Source organism: Manis pentadactyla, chromosome 2, assembly GCF_030020395.1.
Source record: "Manis pentadactyla isolate mManPen7 chromosome 2, mManPen7.hap1, whole genome shotgun sequence".
Taxonomy (NCBI): domain Eukaryota; kingdom Metazoa; phylum Chordata; class Mammalia; order Pholidota; family Manidae; genus Manis; species Manis pentadactyla.
Genome location: NC_080020.1, coordinates 110,456,698 through 110,474,818, shown reverse-complemented (window position 1 = coordinate 110,474,818; position 18,121 = coordinate 110,456,698). Strand labels below are relative to the sequence as shown.

At 33.1% G+C, this 18,121-nt stretch overlaps 1 protein-coding gene across 8 annotated transcripts in view; it reads right to left on the bottom strand.

The window, feature by feature from the left end:
- RICTOR (RPTOR independent companion of MTOR complex 2) overlaps positions 1-18,121 on the bottom strand; it is a 113,920-nt gene that overhangs the window by 30,831 nt on the left and 64,968 nt on the right. For all 8 annotated transcript variants that reach the window (XM_036910836.2, XM_036910840.2, XM_036910838.2 and 5 more), the window contains 11 exons: positions 13,845-13,912; positions 10,992-11,059; positions 7,715-7,797; positions 6,512-6,599; positions 5,889-5,979; positions 5,709-5,775; positions 5,489-5,569; positions 3,672-3,772; positions 1,794-1,959; positions 1,415-1,516; positions 1,245-1,291 (listed from right to left, as the gene is read on the bottom strand). In XM_036910836.2, the coding sequence (XP_036766731.2) occupies positions 1,245-1,291; positions 1,415-1,516; positions 1,794-1,959; positions 3,672-3,772; positions 5,489-5,569; positions 5,709-5,775; positions 5,889-5,979; positions 6,512-6,599; positions 7,715-7,797; positions 10,992-11,059; positions 13,845-13,912 (962 nt within the window). The remainder of the gene's footprint in view (positions 1-1,244; positions 1,292-1,414; positions 1,517-1,793; positions 1,960-3,671; positions 3,773-5,488; positions 5,570-5,708; positions 5,776-5,888; positions 5,980-6,511; positions 6,600-7,714; positions 7,798-10,991; positions 11,060-13,844; positions 13,913-18,121) is intronic.

The following is an 18,121-nucleotide window of genomic DNA, read 5'->3' as shown; positions in this document are numbered from 1 at the left end:
GGTGAAATGCCTGAAAGAAACAGTTGAGAATTAAGATGGCTAACAGGAAAAAATGCAAATATAATATAGCTAGAAGATAAAGTTAGATAAATATGAGGAGGTCACCCAGACATAAATTTTATTCCATTGTATTATATGAAGAACTTTGTCCCATGGCTGTACAAAGCAACTTTAATTATTAGAGTAACTGTAAGCAAATATTACCATACTATGATTTTGTAGTTTTTCACAATTAGGCCAAAAAAAACAAGCATTAAAGTTGCAGGTAGAATTTAGGCAAATGAATTTTATGAAGCAATGGACATAATTTATATTTTAATGTTATAATTTTCAACATTATGTTCTATCTTCCATGTAATTTAGTTCAATTTAATTTCATGCACTACAATCCAATTCAATAAAGGTGCCAGGTCTTGGAGTTGGAGAAACAAAGCTGAATGAGACTTTGTCTCTGATCTTAGGGAGTACGAGAAGTTAGTGCTATACCTCTTTACTCCCATGTAATTTATATGTTCTATATATTTCTTATAACATAATATAGATTCTAAGTAACATGAGTAGATGAATATCATCACATGATATTAAGACATGAACTTCTCAAAAACATGAGGACCCTCTTCTCCAATGAGATTAGTACTGATTAGTCAAATGTCAGAAGGAATAAAAAAATGCATGGAAGAGCAGAGAACAGCACAGCAGTTTGAAGTACTATATATGCTATAAATATAAATATTTTTTATGTTTTATGATTTTTTATATATAAAAAAACTTTCATATGTTTTATGAAAAGTGTGGAGAGATCAACTTGGTTATGGGGAGTGTAAAGAGCAGGAACAATGGATAGCCCTCCAAAGTAGGATGCAAATCCAAGTACAGGTGGAATATTAAAAATGGCCATTATTTCACAAGGGAAACACTAAGTTCTTACTATGTCAACCTCATGTGTTAGGGTTAAGATTACTACATTGCTGTTATTACTCTAATTTGAGGAACTTTTATCTCAAGAACTTCATTTGTTCCAAAACTAAAATCAGAATGTAAATAACTATAAAAAAACAAATTAGCTGGTGTTTTTTATAAAGTAAGACTATATACAAAAAATGCATATATGTACCTATTAAACAACTATTAAAATGAATATAAGTATCCTTAAAACACCACTTACTACTTTTAGCAGGGACCAGGCATAATATAATTCAAGCCTAAGTTCTTTAAATTTAGATGCAAAAACAGTTCTTACATACCTGTGCAACTGTTCATCTTTATAGTTTCTTAGATTTACATTTGGCCACTAGAAAAACACAATATGTTATATTATATATGTATTTATCAATTCTCAAACATAATAATCACGATGAATTACAAGGAACATAAAATGAAGATAATGAAGTTTTAACCAAGTATCCTATCATACCTTAAGAATGGTCCCTATAAGATTCCAATTCCATTCAAGATTCTCTTTATGTTGAAGGACTTGGCTGTCTTTAAGATTCATTAAAAGAGCTTCCTCTGTATCCTAAAATAACCAGAAAGTATTAAAAAAAATATGGCATATTGTTTTCACAGAGACAACTAAGTGGAAATTTTAAAAACAAAAAAATGTTTTTCACTTAAGGGTGGACTATCAAGGGTTAAAAAACACAGTTCTAAATTAACCAGTCATAAACCTTGGAAGTCATTTAAAAACCCATACACATGAACAGAACTGCAAACTCAAGCAAGTATATTCTTACTAAAATCAAGTGGTTAAAAATTAGGAAACTAAGTTAAAAATTACAAATTCATGTGAGTACCTTGAGAACAAATATATCTTTCTGAACTCGGAGATATTGATCCCGTTTCTGGTGTGTTGCAATTGCTTTCTGAACAATGTGATCTAAATGAAGGCTATAAGGCTTAGGTCCTCGTTTCTTCATTTCATGGAAGCGTTTTAAACAGTTCAAGGCTGCACTAGCTCGCCTAAGTAGAAAAAAGTTCAATTAATTCTTTAGCGAAGCTAGCATAATTTAAAGAAATCATTTTGGTAAATTATTCTATTAAAACATATCAAGGCTAGAAATTGTTACTAAAAAGTAAATTATTTAATAAAAATTGGAACCACAAAGAAAACAAAATCAAGAGTTAACTAAATGTACTTACTAATCTTTTCTTCTAAAGTGGTGAGCACTTGCTGTACACTGGTTTTAAGAGCTCCTTCTACAAAGTCAGAAACCTAGTTTTCCACGTTTTCTTATATAAGTTTTAAAACTGCTTTTCACATTTAAGTCCTTAATCCAACTGAAACTGATTTTTTTTACAGCATAAAGTTGGAATATAATTTCATTTTATCCCCATACACATAATCAATGATTCTGGTATTAAATGGACAGTCTCTATACTCCCCACTGATCTGCAACTATAAGGCATTGCTTTAAGTTATTTTTTTCCCTTGTTTGTGATGGTTTAAAATACAGTTTTCAAGAATTTGATAGTAATCAAATCTCAACTCCAGAACTTCAGGTAAATACAAATCAGATTTAAAATTTAAAAACCTTAAGATAGACTTAGATCAAGTATTTATCAGTAAAAATAGCTTACTGAGCTAAAAAAAAAAATAAACAAAAAACCATTCTAAGAAGGCTATTATTACTGTAATTTTGAAGATAAATTTGAATTCCTGATAAACCATGAAATTAATGGCCATAATTGGGCCCAGAATTATAGGTCACCAGGCTTTGGGAAAGTACTTTTTCCATCATGAAACTATTAAAAGCTAAAAGCTGCCATTAGTAATGTGAGTCTAGAGTCAGAACTAAAATGATCCCTAATGCCCTCAGCTTATAATATAATTTCAATCTGTAAAATAATATTATTTTTATTGACAGAATTAAAATATTAATTACGTGTATTTCTGAATTAAAAAAACTAAAGTTGAGAAATTATAACTTAACAAAATTCATAGTTCTGAATAGCTAATGAACTGTATTTCACTAACATTACAAAAAATGGGGCCCAAATATGTAGATTTTTCTGATCATAATAGAAAAGAAAAGAAAGAGACAAGCCTGGTCTAGACATAATCTTTAACAAACGAAAAAATGATTCCTACTAGCACTTTTCAAACAATTCCATTTTTATGTATTTTATTTCATTATTAGCATTAGAATTCCAAAACAGCTATAGCTGAATTATCATACTTCAGTTTATAAATTCTGTTTATAAATGTTTGCATTATTTCCTTCAGTATTAAGAGTTAAGCTTATTTCAAGCCCTGTGGTATGGGTTACTAAATTCCAATATTTTTAACCATACATATATAAGAATACATTGTTAGTCTTTGTTCTTTGTTGATTTGAAATAATTTAGACATTGGGAAAAAAGTATGAATTGCTGCTCAAAACATAAAATAGACCCAGAATACTCTCAATCAACATTTTTAGGGATCTGGTAGGAAGTCTGTTCCTCGTCCAGAAACATGCTAGAAAAGTTGACTTTTACTAAGTTATGATACTTTGTAGCCTAGACTACAAATTATTAAATAAAAGTATTAATTTTCCTCTTATCTGTAAGGCTTCCCTAAAAAAACTTCCAAGCACAATATATATTCATTATTTTTTTTATAAAGAGGAGGAGGTCACTTAAGTGGATTTTAAATAAGCCAGGCTAAGCTTTTCTAGTGCTCTGATACTTACAGTCTCTTTTCCTTGGGGATATCAAAGGAAGCGGCCATATTCATTAAGGTTGGCAGACAGTGCAAATGATGGCTATGTGAATGAGGAAGAATTGTGTTTGCCTAAAATGAAAAATAACGTTTTATAAGAGCGGAGAAAAAATATTTTGTTACAGATTATCCACAGATAAAACACTAAAGACTCTGGGGTTTAATTCATAAAATTAATGACTTACTTTCCAGTATGTATTTATTTATAATTTTATCCTACTTACTTTCAACAGGGATGAGATATAACAAATACAAAGATAAAAGAATCACACTACATTAATAAACTCTATATTTCATAGGTCCTTTATTAATAGAAGTAAATTATAATTTTAAGTGGTACCCAATTAAACTCATTTCTTAAATTATCTAAAAGGACTATGTATTAAAACTTAGATCCAGTGGTCTAGTATTAGGTTAAAAATAGTATTTAAAATGCCAGATGCAATAACAGAACTTATGAGTTGACTTAAGTTTTAAAAGCCACCTTTTCAAAACAGATTTATCTCATACAGCAAAGATAGCTAAAATTATGTTCGCTTTCCAAACAAAATCCCACCACTAAAACTGCTTTCTCCCAATGAAGATAACTAATTAAATGTAGAAGCCCAAAGATGTAAGAACAATAAGCAATGAACTACTACCACTATATTCAAACATATCAACTTTTATATTTCAGAGGAATCACGGAATTCTGGTGGATGAAGGAAGGGAACAGATTAAATTTCTGAAAAAGATTCTTTCATATAAACAAATAATTCTGGATACTGATATGCATAAAGGAAACAACATATTAAGAAAATAATCAAACTGAGAATGTGTGATATTACTCAATTCTTTCATAGATGGGCTGAAGGAGAATAGAGCCAAAGGGCTAAATAAATAATTGATAAGATAATCATCATTAATCTTTGTTAAATTTTCTTCACCTCAATCACAAAGCCCAGGTACTATGTGGGGGGAAAAAATACTCCAAAAATCTGGAGGTACAGCGGACTGAAACAACAAAAACAAAAAGTACTCCACCAAGAACAGCAAGCCATAACATAATTTTAAAAGATTTACCACAGGATTACTTCTTTAACTAGTTTAAAGTGGTTCTTTTATTTAGTATTTTATTAACAGTAAGGTAATTTTAGTAACAAAATAGGAATTTCTATCTTGCAAACAATTAGCATTCCCACTGTTTTTATTTGCTGGGAGTAGAGAATGGCCAGATTACTTTCCTAGCTTCTTGTTTCTAGAAGATACTGATGTCACAAAATCACAAGGGGGAGTAAAGATTCCCATCCTCTAAACCTCAACGTACAGTTTACAGAGAGTAATGTGTTCAAACAAGACAGTAATATTTAGAAATTTTTTCATAAAGTCTTCTAAAATTCAGGCACTGACTGCCATATATTAATTCTATCCTAGCTGATTGCTGACTTGAGTAGTATTTATGGTTTTATAATTTCTTGCTTTTTAGGTAGCAAGTCTTTTTAAAAGAGATTTAGATTTAATGAACTCAAAATGTCAACATCAAAAGCCAAGTATAAAAATCAGTATTTCAGTATTTTATTTTGTATTTTTATATTTCTTCCATTTATAAAACTAGCATATATGTATCATATCATTCATAAATAAAATACAAGATACAAGGCAGCAAGGGCTCTTTGTAATTCAAAGATAAACATTATTAAAAAAAGCAAATTTATTTTTTAAGATAATACAAGGTAACATTGTTAAAATATACTGTTCTATAAATTAAAACATTAATGTATAAAACTTAACAGAAATTATTAAACTTACCATATGTAAAAGCTCCCCTAAAAGGATGGTAGCTCTAACTGAAATATGGTCATCGCTGTTTGTTATTACTTCAACTAAACCCTTTGAAAATAAGAAGAAAGTACCATAGTTACAAAATAGTATATATGAATACATTTATACATATTGTCTGTTGCTCTAAAGCAATTTTGTTAGAGAAAATTAAATAAGATAGAATAAAATAAAGTTTGTTAAGTATTACCTCTAGAAGTCCATTACGAATAAATGCAGAGAGTATCAGTGCCAAGTAATTATCCATGAGGTCTGGCCTAGAAATAAACAAAGCACAGAAACAGTTTAAATAGTGTTCCATACATTACATAACTTAACATAAAGATAATAACTGTAATAAATCTGAACTATGTCCATAACTAAATGCTACCTGGATCTGGCACGATGAGGAAGAATAGTTTTTGCCTCTGCTGCTACAAAGCCATCCGAAAGTCTCCAAGTGTCTTGGAATCTACCTGGATCTAAAACAGTTAAAATTAGGTGGTTAGGAGAAAATCGGATACCACTGAAAAACTTCAGTTAACCATCAGCTAGCCAGGCTGGATAAGTTTTCTAAATGTTGTTTAAAAAGAAATACTCAAAAATGCATGCAGGGAAAAAAAAATTCATGTAAATGTATTAAGATCTAATTTCCTTCATTTTGGGACTAAGGAGTCATTTGGCTAAAATAAAATAAGACAAGAATTAGATAATGTAATTTGAGAATTAAATGGATTTCTTATTATCTCTCTTTTTGGTCCATCTTTCTACTAATTTCACTGCTCATATGCAAAAGCTAGGGTGATGGAAAAGATATTAAAATTTGTTCTTATTTTTAGTGATTTATTTGAGGTATTTTTAAATATTAATTTCACGCCACAATGATGCAGTCAGAAAAGAAAATACTTACATTTAGTTCAGTATTTTTCCTTTGAGGAATTCTGTTTTTATTAGACAGGGCATTTATAAAAATTAACAATACTTGAATAGATACCAATACATCTCAAGACTTACCAACACTGAGCAGTGCTTCTATGAATTCTTCAGTCACAACAGGAAGAGGAAGACGAAATATATCATAAAGCACTTCAAGCAGACCTCGCTACCAAGTGCAAATAAATACAGTTCATTTACTTTTATGGAATAAAACCTGGCTTACAAATTTCTTAAATGTCCTGTTCACAGAATAAATTGATAAAAACAGAATTTTATTTTGGAAAACTACCATGTCAGACCTATGTTTTAGAACAGATAACTACTGAATGCTTATTACATACACAATTTAGTCTTTTCAATAAAACTTTTATTATCTCCACTGTGCATGCAAAGAAATAGATGTAAAGGTTAAAAGTTTGCCCAAAGTCATGGAGCTATAAATAATAAAACTAGAAGTCAAATCTCAGCCGGCCAGACTCCAAAGACCATACTCTTTCACCATCTGCTTGCTAAGTATTAAGTCAACTGAATTGCCCCAACCTTTAGTTCACTGCTTCTAGATCTCTCCATCTATAATCACATCTTTCTGTTTCCATGGTCTATATGCTTTTTAGTTCACATTTTAAGCAAGGCCTTCCTGGGTAATATTTTCTAATACTTTTCAACTCCAGGTTTGGTTCATATAAAGAAGAAAATAAGAAAGGGGCAGATATTGTTCCTTTGAACAAAATTAAAACAAAAACACTTTCGGGGAAAAGTAACACTTAAGAGTTCATTTTTTTCCCCTCCATTTTCAATCTGTTTTAGCTATTTCATAAATTCCAATGAAATAATAAGGAATATATGTAACAAATAAGCATATAAATATTAACAACACAATTTTAATCAAAACCACCACTCATAAAACATGATAGAAACATGTTAGAAGGCATAAGACACTTAAATACTATATTTAGTTTTTCCTAAACATATTTCTGTATTGCTTGAAGCTTTTAAAATGAGAATGTCTTTCTGTATGTGCATTTTTTATTAATAAAGAATAATTTAATTTCATATATTTAATATAATTTCTAATACAGCCATAGTTCCTAAGATCAGTATTTTAAATGAATAATAATATCCTTAGGGTTCACTAAGCAATAAATATTTATTCATGTACTTTTTAAAAGCTCTATGACAGAGATTAAAAATTAATGGGGAAAAAGCACCACCTGAAATAACTGTTTTACAATTTCCTGTTAAAATCCAGGAATGAAAACAACCATAATAACATTTACTTACCCTTATTTCCATATTTGGTATGCAAAGTACTCCAATTAGAGACTGGATCCCAGAGTTTCCAGGTTTACATAAATTAATAATACCTAAAGGGGATAAAAAGAGAGCAAAAAAAAAAATCAGACTTAAATTTCAAAAAAATTTCTATGTATTGTATGTATAATATAAAATCTGTGACATTTTTCCAAACTAAGTTATATTATTATATTATTTGCTTATCATTAAGTGACAGTTTATTTCAAACATTCTCTGAATTTCCCTATTGATTAGAGATTATCAATATCTGTATCATTTAATTTCTTCTATTTGTTTCATACCCAGGAAAGTTCATGAATCTGATTGCCTACTATTCTTGTTTGCTGATGAGTAATTCTCAGAAAGTAAGAATACTGGATAAAAGTATGACAATGGTCTGTCTCCCTCATTTAATGCTCAACCTCAGGTGAAAAACGTTGACATTTGCCTTTTAAAAGTATAATTCTGAAATTTATTGAATGCACAGAAGGGTACAACGAACTTGAAGTAAACTGTATGGATCAAAGTTTTAAGTGAGAAAATTAAGTCAAACAATTTTAAACATGATTATCATGTCACAAAGTATATGTGAATAGCCAATAAACACATAGCAAATGTTCAATATCATTAGTCATCGGGGGAAATGAAAATTACATTCACAATAAGATACCAGTACATACCACGAGAATGACTAAAATTAAAAACTGACAACACCAAATGGTAATAGGGATGCAGAGCAACTAGAACTCACCTACACTGATTGATGCGAGTATAAAACAGTGCGTTCTGAGAAAAGGTCTAGTAGTTTCTTATAAAACTACACATATATCCACCTTGTGACCCACCAATTCAAGTATTTTTCCAAGAGAAATATAACCTCATGTCTGCAAAAAGACTTGTATAAAACTGCTCACAGAAGCTTTATTTAGAATAGTCAATACAAAAACAGGTCAGATATTCACTAACAGTAAGAGGACTTAAAAAAACAGTGATATGTTCACTCAGCAATAAAAAGGAACATATTACTGATATATACAATGACATGAATAAATCTCAAAATCATTATACTCAGTGAAAAAAAGCCTTACACACAGTATAGCATGGAAAAGACAAGTGATGATAATACAGTATCTTACTATGCTGATGGACAGTGATTACAATGGTGGGTATGGGGGGGATTTGATAATATGGGTGAATATTGAAACCACAATGTTGCTCATGTGAAATCTTTGTAAGATTATGTATCAGTGATACCTTAATTTTTAAAAAAAGGCTTACACAAAAGTATACATACATTGTGATTCCACTTATATGAAGTTTCAGAACAAGCAAAATTTATCTATAATGAAAATAAACACAACAGTGGTTGCTTCTTAGGGAAGGGTGGTCTCGGGTTAACTAGTAAGGAACATGAGAGAACTTTCTGGGTGATGGTAATGTTCTATATCCTGAAAGGGCTTGAATATACAGGTATATGCACTTGTCAAAACTCCCCAAATGGTATACTCAGGATTCATGCACTTCACTGTGAGGGGTAAATTTTACCTCAAAAACCAAAACCAACCAACCAACCAAACAAACAAACAAACAAACAAAAATAACCACATAAGGTCCATGAGAATTACTAAACTCTAGGTAATAATGCATATGCTGACGTGTTTAGGAGTCAAGAGTACTGAAACTTTCTTTGAAATGTGTTAGAATAATATGAGAGAACTGATAAAATCAGAAGGATGGGGAGATAGATCGGTAATAAAGTAAACAGAAAAAATTTTGGTAGTAGGAATGCGTGGGTGTTTACTATGTTTCTATACACCTGAAATTTTTGATAATAAAATGTTGGAGGAAGTATTTTTAAAAAGTCATAAAGGACTCTAAAGTTCCCTAACACTTCTAACTAACACATATATTTATGAATAATCTGTAAAATCTCTTTGAATATAGGTTCAAATTTCAAATTAGAACCTAACAGATGTCATTGCTTAAATCATCAAAATGGTATTTCTCAAACTTTGATAATAATTTGAGAGTATACAGTAAAATACAGTCTTTACAGATTACACTCTGCACTAATAGAGAAAACAGGCTGTTACAACTCATGAAGAAACTGTTCTAAAAGTTCATTTGTCAACTATTTGGATTTTGAAATATATCATAGAAATAATGTCACAAATATACAAAAGCTTATTTAACTCATAAATAGAACCAAAAAATTTCAATACTATTTAAGGAACCATTTCTGTGAGAAAGATATGCTTGGAGTGCTAACTTATAATGCCAGTATTTCTCTTCAATAAAAGGGTGAAAAATACCCAGCCTTCTGAAGTGTCCAATGATTGATCCATGCTTAAGGGCTCCAATACAAAAAATGTTTAAAGGAGGTAGAGAAAGAGATTGGCAGAGATTAGGAGACAAAATGACAGAGTACAATTGCGAAGTAGGGAAAATGAGAAGATAGTTAATTAGGTTGTACTGGTGGTTAGAGAAGGATGGAATTCATTTTTTTGTTAAGATAGAAACTGCTCTAATGTCAAGGAAACTGAAGGATAGTAAATGATGATGGTAGTAGCTAGATAACAAAATTATAGTGATTTCTTTGGTAAAAACAGTGACAGTTAAGCTTGGCAAGAGAGCTGTGTTGGTTTCTATGTTCAAAGAGGCTATGGAGTCTATAAATTATAAAAGGATGCCTGATGGTTGGGCCCTCAAAGAATCCTAGACTGTCCACGATGATAAAGGAAAATAGGCAGGCATGAAGTATAGCAAGGCTGGGGTTTTTACCAAAACAGTGTAAGACTAGAGGAAGTCCCTGGAAATAAACTGGCTAAAGGCCAAGTCTATGGCTGGGATAGTCATTTGTAGGGAAAAGATCTCTATTAGTTAGGTTACCTAGGTACACAGAAATGTTTGGGTAAGTTTTCTTGTTCTGCTTACTGCTACACTCCTTGGTATACCAACCCTTAAATTATTTTACAAAGTTAAGAGAGAGAAGGTAATTATTAATATAAAATAACACATTTAGTGGTGGTATTATTTTAAGGAAAATATTTGCTATTTATTCCATGGAAAGATAAATTATGCATAATCCCTCTTCTCAATAAATCTGGGACTACTAATGGCCTATCTTGCTTATTCACTATTTGTAACATTCTACATTGTACTTTTAGGTAACAAACTTTAGTCACATACATACCTAACACTCTTAAGTTTCTAAATAGTCAAGTTTGTCTTATCAGATGTTATCAAGCAGCACAGAATAACTTACCTGCCCATGACCGGAATGTTGCTATGATTCCCATTTTACTGGCTAGAAACCTTGCTTCTCTGTCTTCTCTTTTTTGGGAGGGGTGAGAAGAGGGGGAAATCAAAGAAATTAAATGTTAAAATAAAATGTGAGTTTTTCCTGCTATTGTATCAGAATAGGAGCTATCATTAGTTAACATTTAAATACTTACACAGGAAGTTTAACATGCTACAAAAAAACAAAGATCAGCTTTCCCTCAAAGCAAATTAACCACTTATGTAACTAAACCTCTCTGACATTTAAAATTCACGTTTCAAAATAAGTTATAAATTCTGATTTTCTATTCAGTTCTACATTTCCTACTCCTTTTGAAAACTATTCTTAGCTCAGTAACACCTTTAGTTGAGCATTAAACACAGTATCATCCTGTTTAATAAGCATCTCTGTTGAAAGACTAACCCTTAGCAAATTACTACATAAACTTCTTATTCTTACCACATATATTCTCTTTACTTCAAAATCCTTACCACAGACTTATTTGGGCATTTCTGGAAAGCAAGCTAAATAACCCATATATTCACTGAGATGTTATTACATAACTAGATATTTTATTAAATAACTAGATTATCACCAGCTATTTTCTTCTTTTATAAATGTGTACCCAATCATTTCACTTACTCCTTTATGTTCATTATTAGTTTATAACAATTAATTAACAATAGAATGATTTATATCCCTTAAACATTCTCCATGTATGGCTTTGGCCAGTTTCAGTACTTAGTAGTAATCTTATACTCTTTATTTAGGCTACCTCAACCATCTCTACCCTGTCAACTGTCTATTTTTTTCTGTGCTATCTTTTTCCTTCCTTAATAACATTCTGAACAGTTGTGAAAATTCAGAAATCCAGAGAACTGGGCAAGAAAAATCAGAAGGGATAAAGAATAATGACAGAAAATCAAATTAAAGAGTCATGAGCAATCAGTCTACAAAAGATGAATGAAATGCTTAAAAATACACATAAACAAACTACACTAAGATCCATAGCACCAAATGAGAATATAATAGAAATTAAAATGGTGAGGTGGGATGGTGGAAGAAATTAATCAGGCAACTGTGTGATTAAGCTTTTGGTGTTCCTTCTTTTAAAAATGTTAGTGACATATTTGTATTGATTGCCTGGTAATTCATTCTCTAGCTTATTGGATAAATTTGTAGTGTTTTTTAAAATCACTCATTTCCTTATTCTTTGGCCGTAATGTACCTTGCTCCATTAACTGCCCATATTTCAGAAACTTAATGAAAAGTGAAGTATAGAACCAAAGAGGAAAGAAAGGATTTTGGTAGACAGTTACTTCCTCTAGCTTCTCCCCAACCCCCAACCCAACTCTAAAATCTACAGTCTCATTCTGTGCTCATCATGGTAGGCAGAATTCTAGAAATGACCCCCTATCCTCTAAAGATTCCACACCCTAATCCCTGGATCCTGTAAATATATCATTGCCATGACTGTGATCGTTACATTATATACAGCCCAGCAGACCTTAAGACAGGGAGATCATCTGGTAGGTCTGATCTAACTGAAGAGCTCTCTCTAACTGGAGGAAGTCAGAGAGATTTAAACAAAAGAATTTGAAGAAATCTTGCTGTGATAGAAGATGGAGGAAACCATGTACCAAAGAAAGAGGGCAACCTCTAGAAGCTGAGAGTAGGCCCCAGCTGACAGTCAGGGACTTCTGCTGTGCAAAAGCAAGAAAGCGAATTCTTCCAACAACCTGAATGAGCTTGGAAATGGATTTTTCAACAGAACCTCTAGGTAAGACTTGTACAAGACTTCTGACCTACTGTATTCTATCTATTGTGAGTTAATAAACTGGTGTTATTTTAAGCCACTACATTTGCAGTAATTTGTAATGCAGCAAATAAAAAATGCCTACACTCTCCATCAATAAAGAGAATGTCCAAGTATCATAAGTAGAAGTCAAGAATGGCACTTAATAATTCTAATTCATAACTCAACAGTAATAAGGTTTGAGAAATCTTCAACAGAAGATTCTATTTTGATTTCTTAGTTCAGGTCATGGTATGTTACGGCGTGATGAGACCCCACAGCGAGGGAGGTGATTGAAGATATGAATCTACTATTTTTAATTCAGGAGAAAAATGAAAAACAACAAAAATATCCCCATTTCATAGTGTTCTAAAAGTTAGTGAGGAATTTTAAATATAAACTATGTATCATCAAAAATAAGGGATTTTGTCTGCAACCCAACAATGCTACTATGAGAACACCTCACAGTGTATTTAGTGAAATTGTCACTTGCACATAGTACAGTCTTTGAATCTTTAATTAATTTAAGTATGTTATCCCAAGATACTTAGTAAATATGTGCTTTTCTCTCCAAAAGACTCTGAAATTTATCCTGCCTCACTTTTTAGAACATGTTTGCTTTCTCCTTTTATTTCCCTATTAACCTTACTCCCAAAATTGTACAGTCTATCTTTCTGCTTACTAAAGTCACTTACTTCAATATTCCCTGTTGTTATTTCATTCTTTTAGTATCTCAGTGTAATTATGCTAAAAATACTTACAACAGAAAACAATTAAAGATCTAGGTTTCTTTCTATTGCAGCCTATCTTACATTTTTTTAAAATAAGAAATTAATTCCAAGTCTTCAATTTCCTAAAGCTTACTTTTAACTTTTTAAACCACAGTTAATTATATTATGTGAACACTACAACATAACTCCATGAAATAAGAAATTTACTTAAACTTTCACTGCTCTGGCTCTAAATGTAATCAGGCAAATCTAAAAGGTTTAATAGCAATACATACATCACCTTATAAATTGTTAGAAACAAATGGTACTTACTTGAGCTGTCCTTCAGCTGTATCTGGACTATGTCTGTAGTGAAAATCAGTATAGGGTGCTAAAATTCTCTAATAAAAATAAAAGCAGATAGAAGAAGAAAATAAAGAGTCCTTATTACAAAATGCATTCGTTCTATAACAGGTAAAAATTAATTTCACTTCTCTGTATTTTTAGATGGGTATACATACTATTGAGACTTATTTCTTCAAACTCATCATCGAGGAGTACGAGTCTTTTTTTAATGTACAAACTGAATTTTTAAACTGAAGTATAACATACATATATATTTATATGTAACAGTGCACAATCATGAATGTAAAGTTCGATGGACTTTCTCAAACTAAGCACACTCCTGTAAGTAGCACCAGATGAAGAAAACGTTAGCATCCTGAACGCCTCCTTATTCTTAGTATTCAGTCACTACCTGTCTCAAGATTACTAAGATTACTATCCTGACGCCTAACACTAAGACTCAGTTCTGCTAATTTGTGAACATTATTGAAATTTTATTTTATTTTATAAATTATTTTCCTTTTGTTGCTAGTATAAAAAAATCCAAGTTTTTTTTTTGTATATTGTCCTTATGTTCAACAACCTTGTTAAACTCACTCATTTTAGAACTTCACTGAATCTCATTTACCACACCCCCAAACTTGCCTATTGTGCTGTGGCCTTAATTTTAAATATATCTTAAAATACATACGACATTACTATATTGTCTTTAACAATGAGTATTCTTTTATATTTTGTCACACATGCACCTTATCTGTCCCTCTTCTTTCCTTCCTGTATTTCCTTGTTTGTCTTAAGAGCATTTTCTTTTTAAGAACTCCCTTTAGCTTTTGTCTCATTTTTTGAAACATTAATTAAATTATTTAATTAGATAATTAAATACATATATATTATGTCACATGGTTTCTGTGAGTGAGGAATCTAGGAGAGGCTTAGCTGTGTAGTTAACAGATTAGGGCACCCGAGTGCAGTCAGAATATTGGTCAGTGTTGCAGTCATCTGAAGGCCTGACTGGAGCTGGAGGACCTGCTTTTAGATGGCTTACTCACAATATACTAGCTGTGGGCAACAGGGCTCAGTTCTTTCCTACGTGACTCTGCTTGGGCTTCTGCAGTGTCTTCATGACATTTCAGGCATTATGTTTTTCAGTAGTAGAATTTCCATTTGACTCATTTTGTAACTCCATTTTTTTCATCTATTTTCTTTCTCCTTTCCTCCATTTTCCTGAACAAATTAATCATGGTTATTTTAAAGTCTTTTCCCTCTAACTGCAATATATGGATTACCTGTGGGCATGTTTCTATGGAATGTTTTTTTCTTTTGCGCTCTTGTCATTATGTATGACATTTTGTATGATATGTATGCATGTATGATATGAATGTTTTATATTACATTATATCAAATTAATGACTGGAACTGAAACATTGTGAATTTTATAAAAGGGTCTAAGTGATGTTATCTCTACCAGAGATGGCTTATCTTCTCCTCTATTAGTCAAGTAGAATAAGGGAACTAATCATCTTATCCTAGTCAACAACCAAGTTAAATTGAGACTACATTGCAATTTTGATAAGACTGGGTATACCTTTTGTTTTCCTGTGTTCCTAAAGTATGTTCCTCTAGTGATTTCAACAGACAGCTAAGTAAGTATTTTTCTCTCTCTCCCTGTCTGGGGGTTCGCTCTACATATTTCTTAAATTTTGAACTTAAATCTTTAGCTATAGCTAAATCCAGAATAGTTTCAGAATTTGAGAAATGTCAAGAATAGGGAATTAGCTATGAAATAACCAGTTTTGTCACTTCAGCACCACACAATTGACAAAATGCCCTCCTGGGTTTTCTGATCCTAGCAAAAGCCTACCTGGACTTTCAACTTCTAATTATATCCTAATGATCAGTAATTAGACCCAGGAGAAAAATTTGCATACAGTCGATGTAAATTCACTACTTCTTAGAGGCCTCTCAACTTTTGTCCATGGCCCTCCCTTCTAGGGGGCCTTTATATCCTGTGTACTGAAAACTATAGCATACTCTACAGTGCTTTCCTAGCTTTTGCCCAGGAGGTTCTTATTTCAGCAAATACCTGAATGGACAAATCAGATTTAGTCTGAAACTTTTCACATCTCTAGTCTTCACTACATGCCTGTATGACTGCCAAATATTCTGGTCTTCTACCTAGGCCTGTGTCATGTTCTTAGCCTCTAGCCTGTGTCCCAAATTTGCAAGTGCTCTTAAGGACATCTATGGATCTTGAAGGCAACTCTCAAAGGATCTTCCTCCCTCTAGTCCTTATTGCTTTCACAGCTCTATACTGCTTTAAATATATGATTTCCATGATTACTCAGCTTTTCTAGTTTTCCACAGCAGATGCTATTGACCATCCTATCTCACTCTGAAGTGTAAGTTTAAAAATTCTGTTGTTTTTTACTATGAAAAATTATAACTTACAACTCTTACAGACTGTCTGTTCTAATAACATTATTATGCTAAATCCACATTTTTTTCTATCTGAGGTTAAAACATGTCACACATAGTACAAAAGAAGCCAGCACAAATTAAAAAAGGGATTTTTTTTAACAGGAGGAAGATCTGGGCCTAACAACAGGGACAGCAGCATTAAAAGTAGTTCCTCTGGAGGCGGAGCAAACATGGCGGCGTGAGTAGGACAGTGGGAATCTCCTCCCAAAAACATATATACTTTTGAAAATACAACAAACACAACTAGCCCTAAAAGAGAGACCAGAAGACGCAGGACAGTGGCCAGACTGCAGCTACACCAGCGAGAATCCAGCGACTGGTGAAAGGGGTAAGATACAAGCCCCGGCCCTGCGGGACCCGAGCGCCCCTCCCCCCAGCTCCCGGCGGGAGAACAATAGGCAGAGCGGGAGTGAGACGGAGCCCAGGACTGCCGAACACCCAGCCCCAGCCATCCGGGCCAGAGCGCAGACACAGTATATGCCCAGGGGGCCCTGGATACTGGGAGAACAGGGAGTAAGACCTCTGAGCGGGTGCTGAAGCTGATGCCCCTGTGACAAAGAAAAGCGGGGGCTTTTTGAAAGTCTTAAAGGGACAGGGACTTAACAGCTTGACGGAAAAAACCCAGGTCACAGTACAGCAGCTGGAAATTACAGGGAAAACCGGGTGCACTAACCCCCTGGGCAACAGCTCTGAGACCCCTCACGGAGGCAAACAGTCAAGCAGCCCCCCCATCCATCACCCCACCGGGCGCTGCGAAAGCAGAGAAGCAGCCTGAGACAAATTCCGCCCACAGAAAGGGAAATTTCTCCCTCCCGGCCAGGCAAGACACAAAGACCCACTCTACACGCAATTACCCAACACAAGCCACTAGGGGTCGCACTTGCCCCAGTAAAGAAAGGCCAGTAGCAAGTGAAAATTTTGGCCCTCCCAGCTGACAGTCAATAGCACCTGTCAACATGAAAAGGCAAAAAAATATGATCCAGACAAGACTAACCCAGACAGCTTCAGCATCTGCTACATCTTCCCCTGAGAAGGAATCTGGGGAGATAGATTTAGCCAGCCTTCCTGAAAAAGAATTCAAAACAAAAGTCATAACCATGCTGATGGACTTGCAGAGAAATATGCAAGAACTAAGGAAGGAGAATTCAGAAATAAAACAAGCTCTGGAAGGACTTCAAAACAGAATGGACGAGATGCAAGAGACCATTAATGGACTAGAAAACAGAGAACAGGAACGCAGAGAAGCTGATGCAGAGAGAGATAAAAGGATCTCCAGGAATGAAAGAATTTTAAGAGAGCTGAGTGATCAATATAAAAGAAATAATATAAGAATCATAGGCATTCCAGAAGAAGTAGAGAGAGAAAAGGGGATAGAAAATGTCTTTGAAGAAATAATTGCTGAAAATTTCCCCAAACTAGGGGAAGAAATGGCCTCTCAGACCACAGAGGTACACAGAACTCCCATGACAAGGGATCCAAGGAGGGCAACACCAAGACACATAATAATTAAAATGGCAAAGATCAAAGACAAGGACAAAGTATTACAAGCAGCCAGAGAGAAAAAAAAGGTTACCTACAAAGGAAAATCCATCAGGCTATCATCAGACTTCTCAACAGAAACCCTACAGGCCAGAAGAGAATGGCATGATATACTTAATGCAATGAAACAGAAGGGCCTCGAACCAAGACTACTGTATCCAGCACGAATATCATTTAAATATGAAGGAGGGATTAAACAATTCCCAGACAAGCAAAAGTTGAGGGAATTTGCCTCCCACAAACCACCT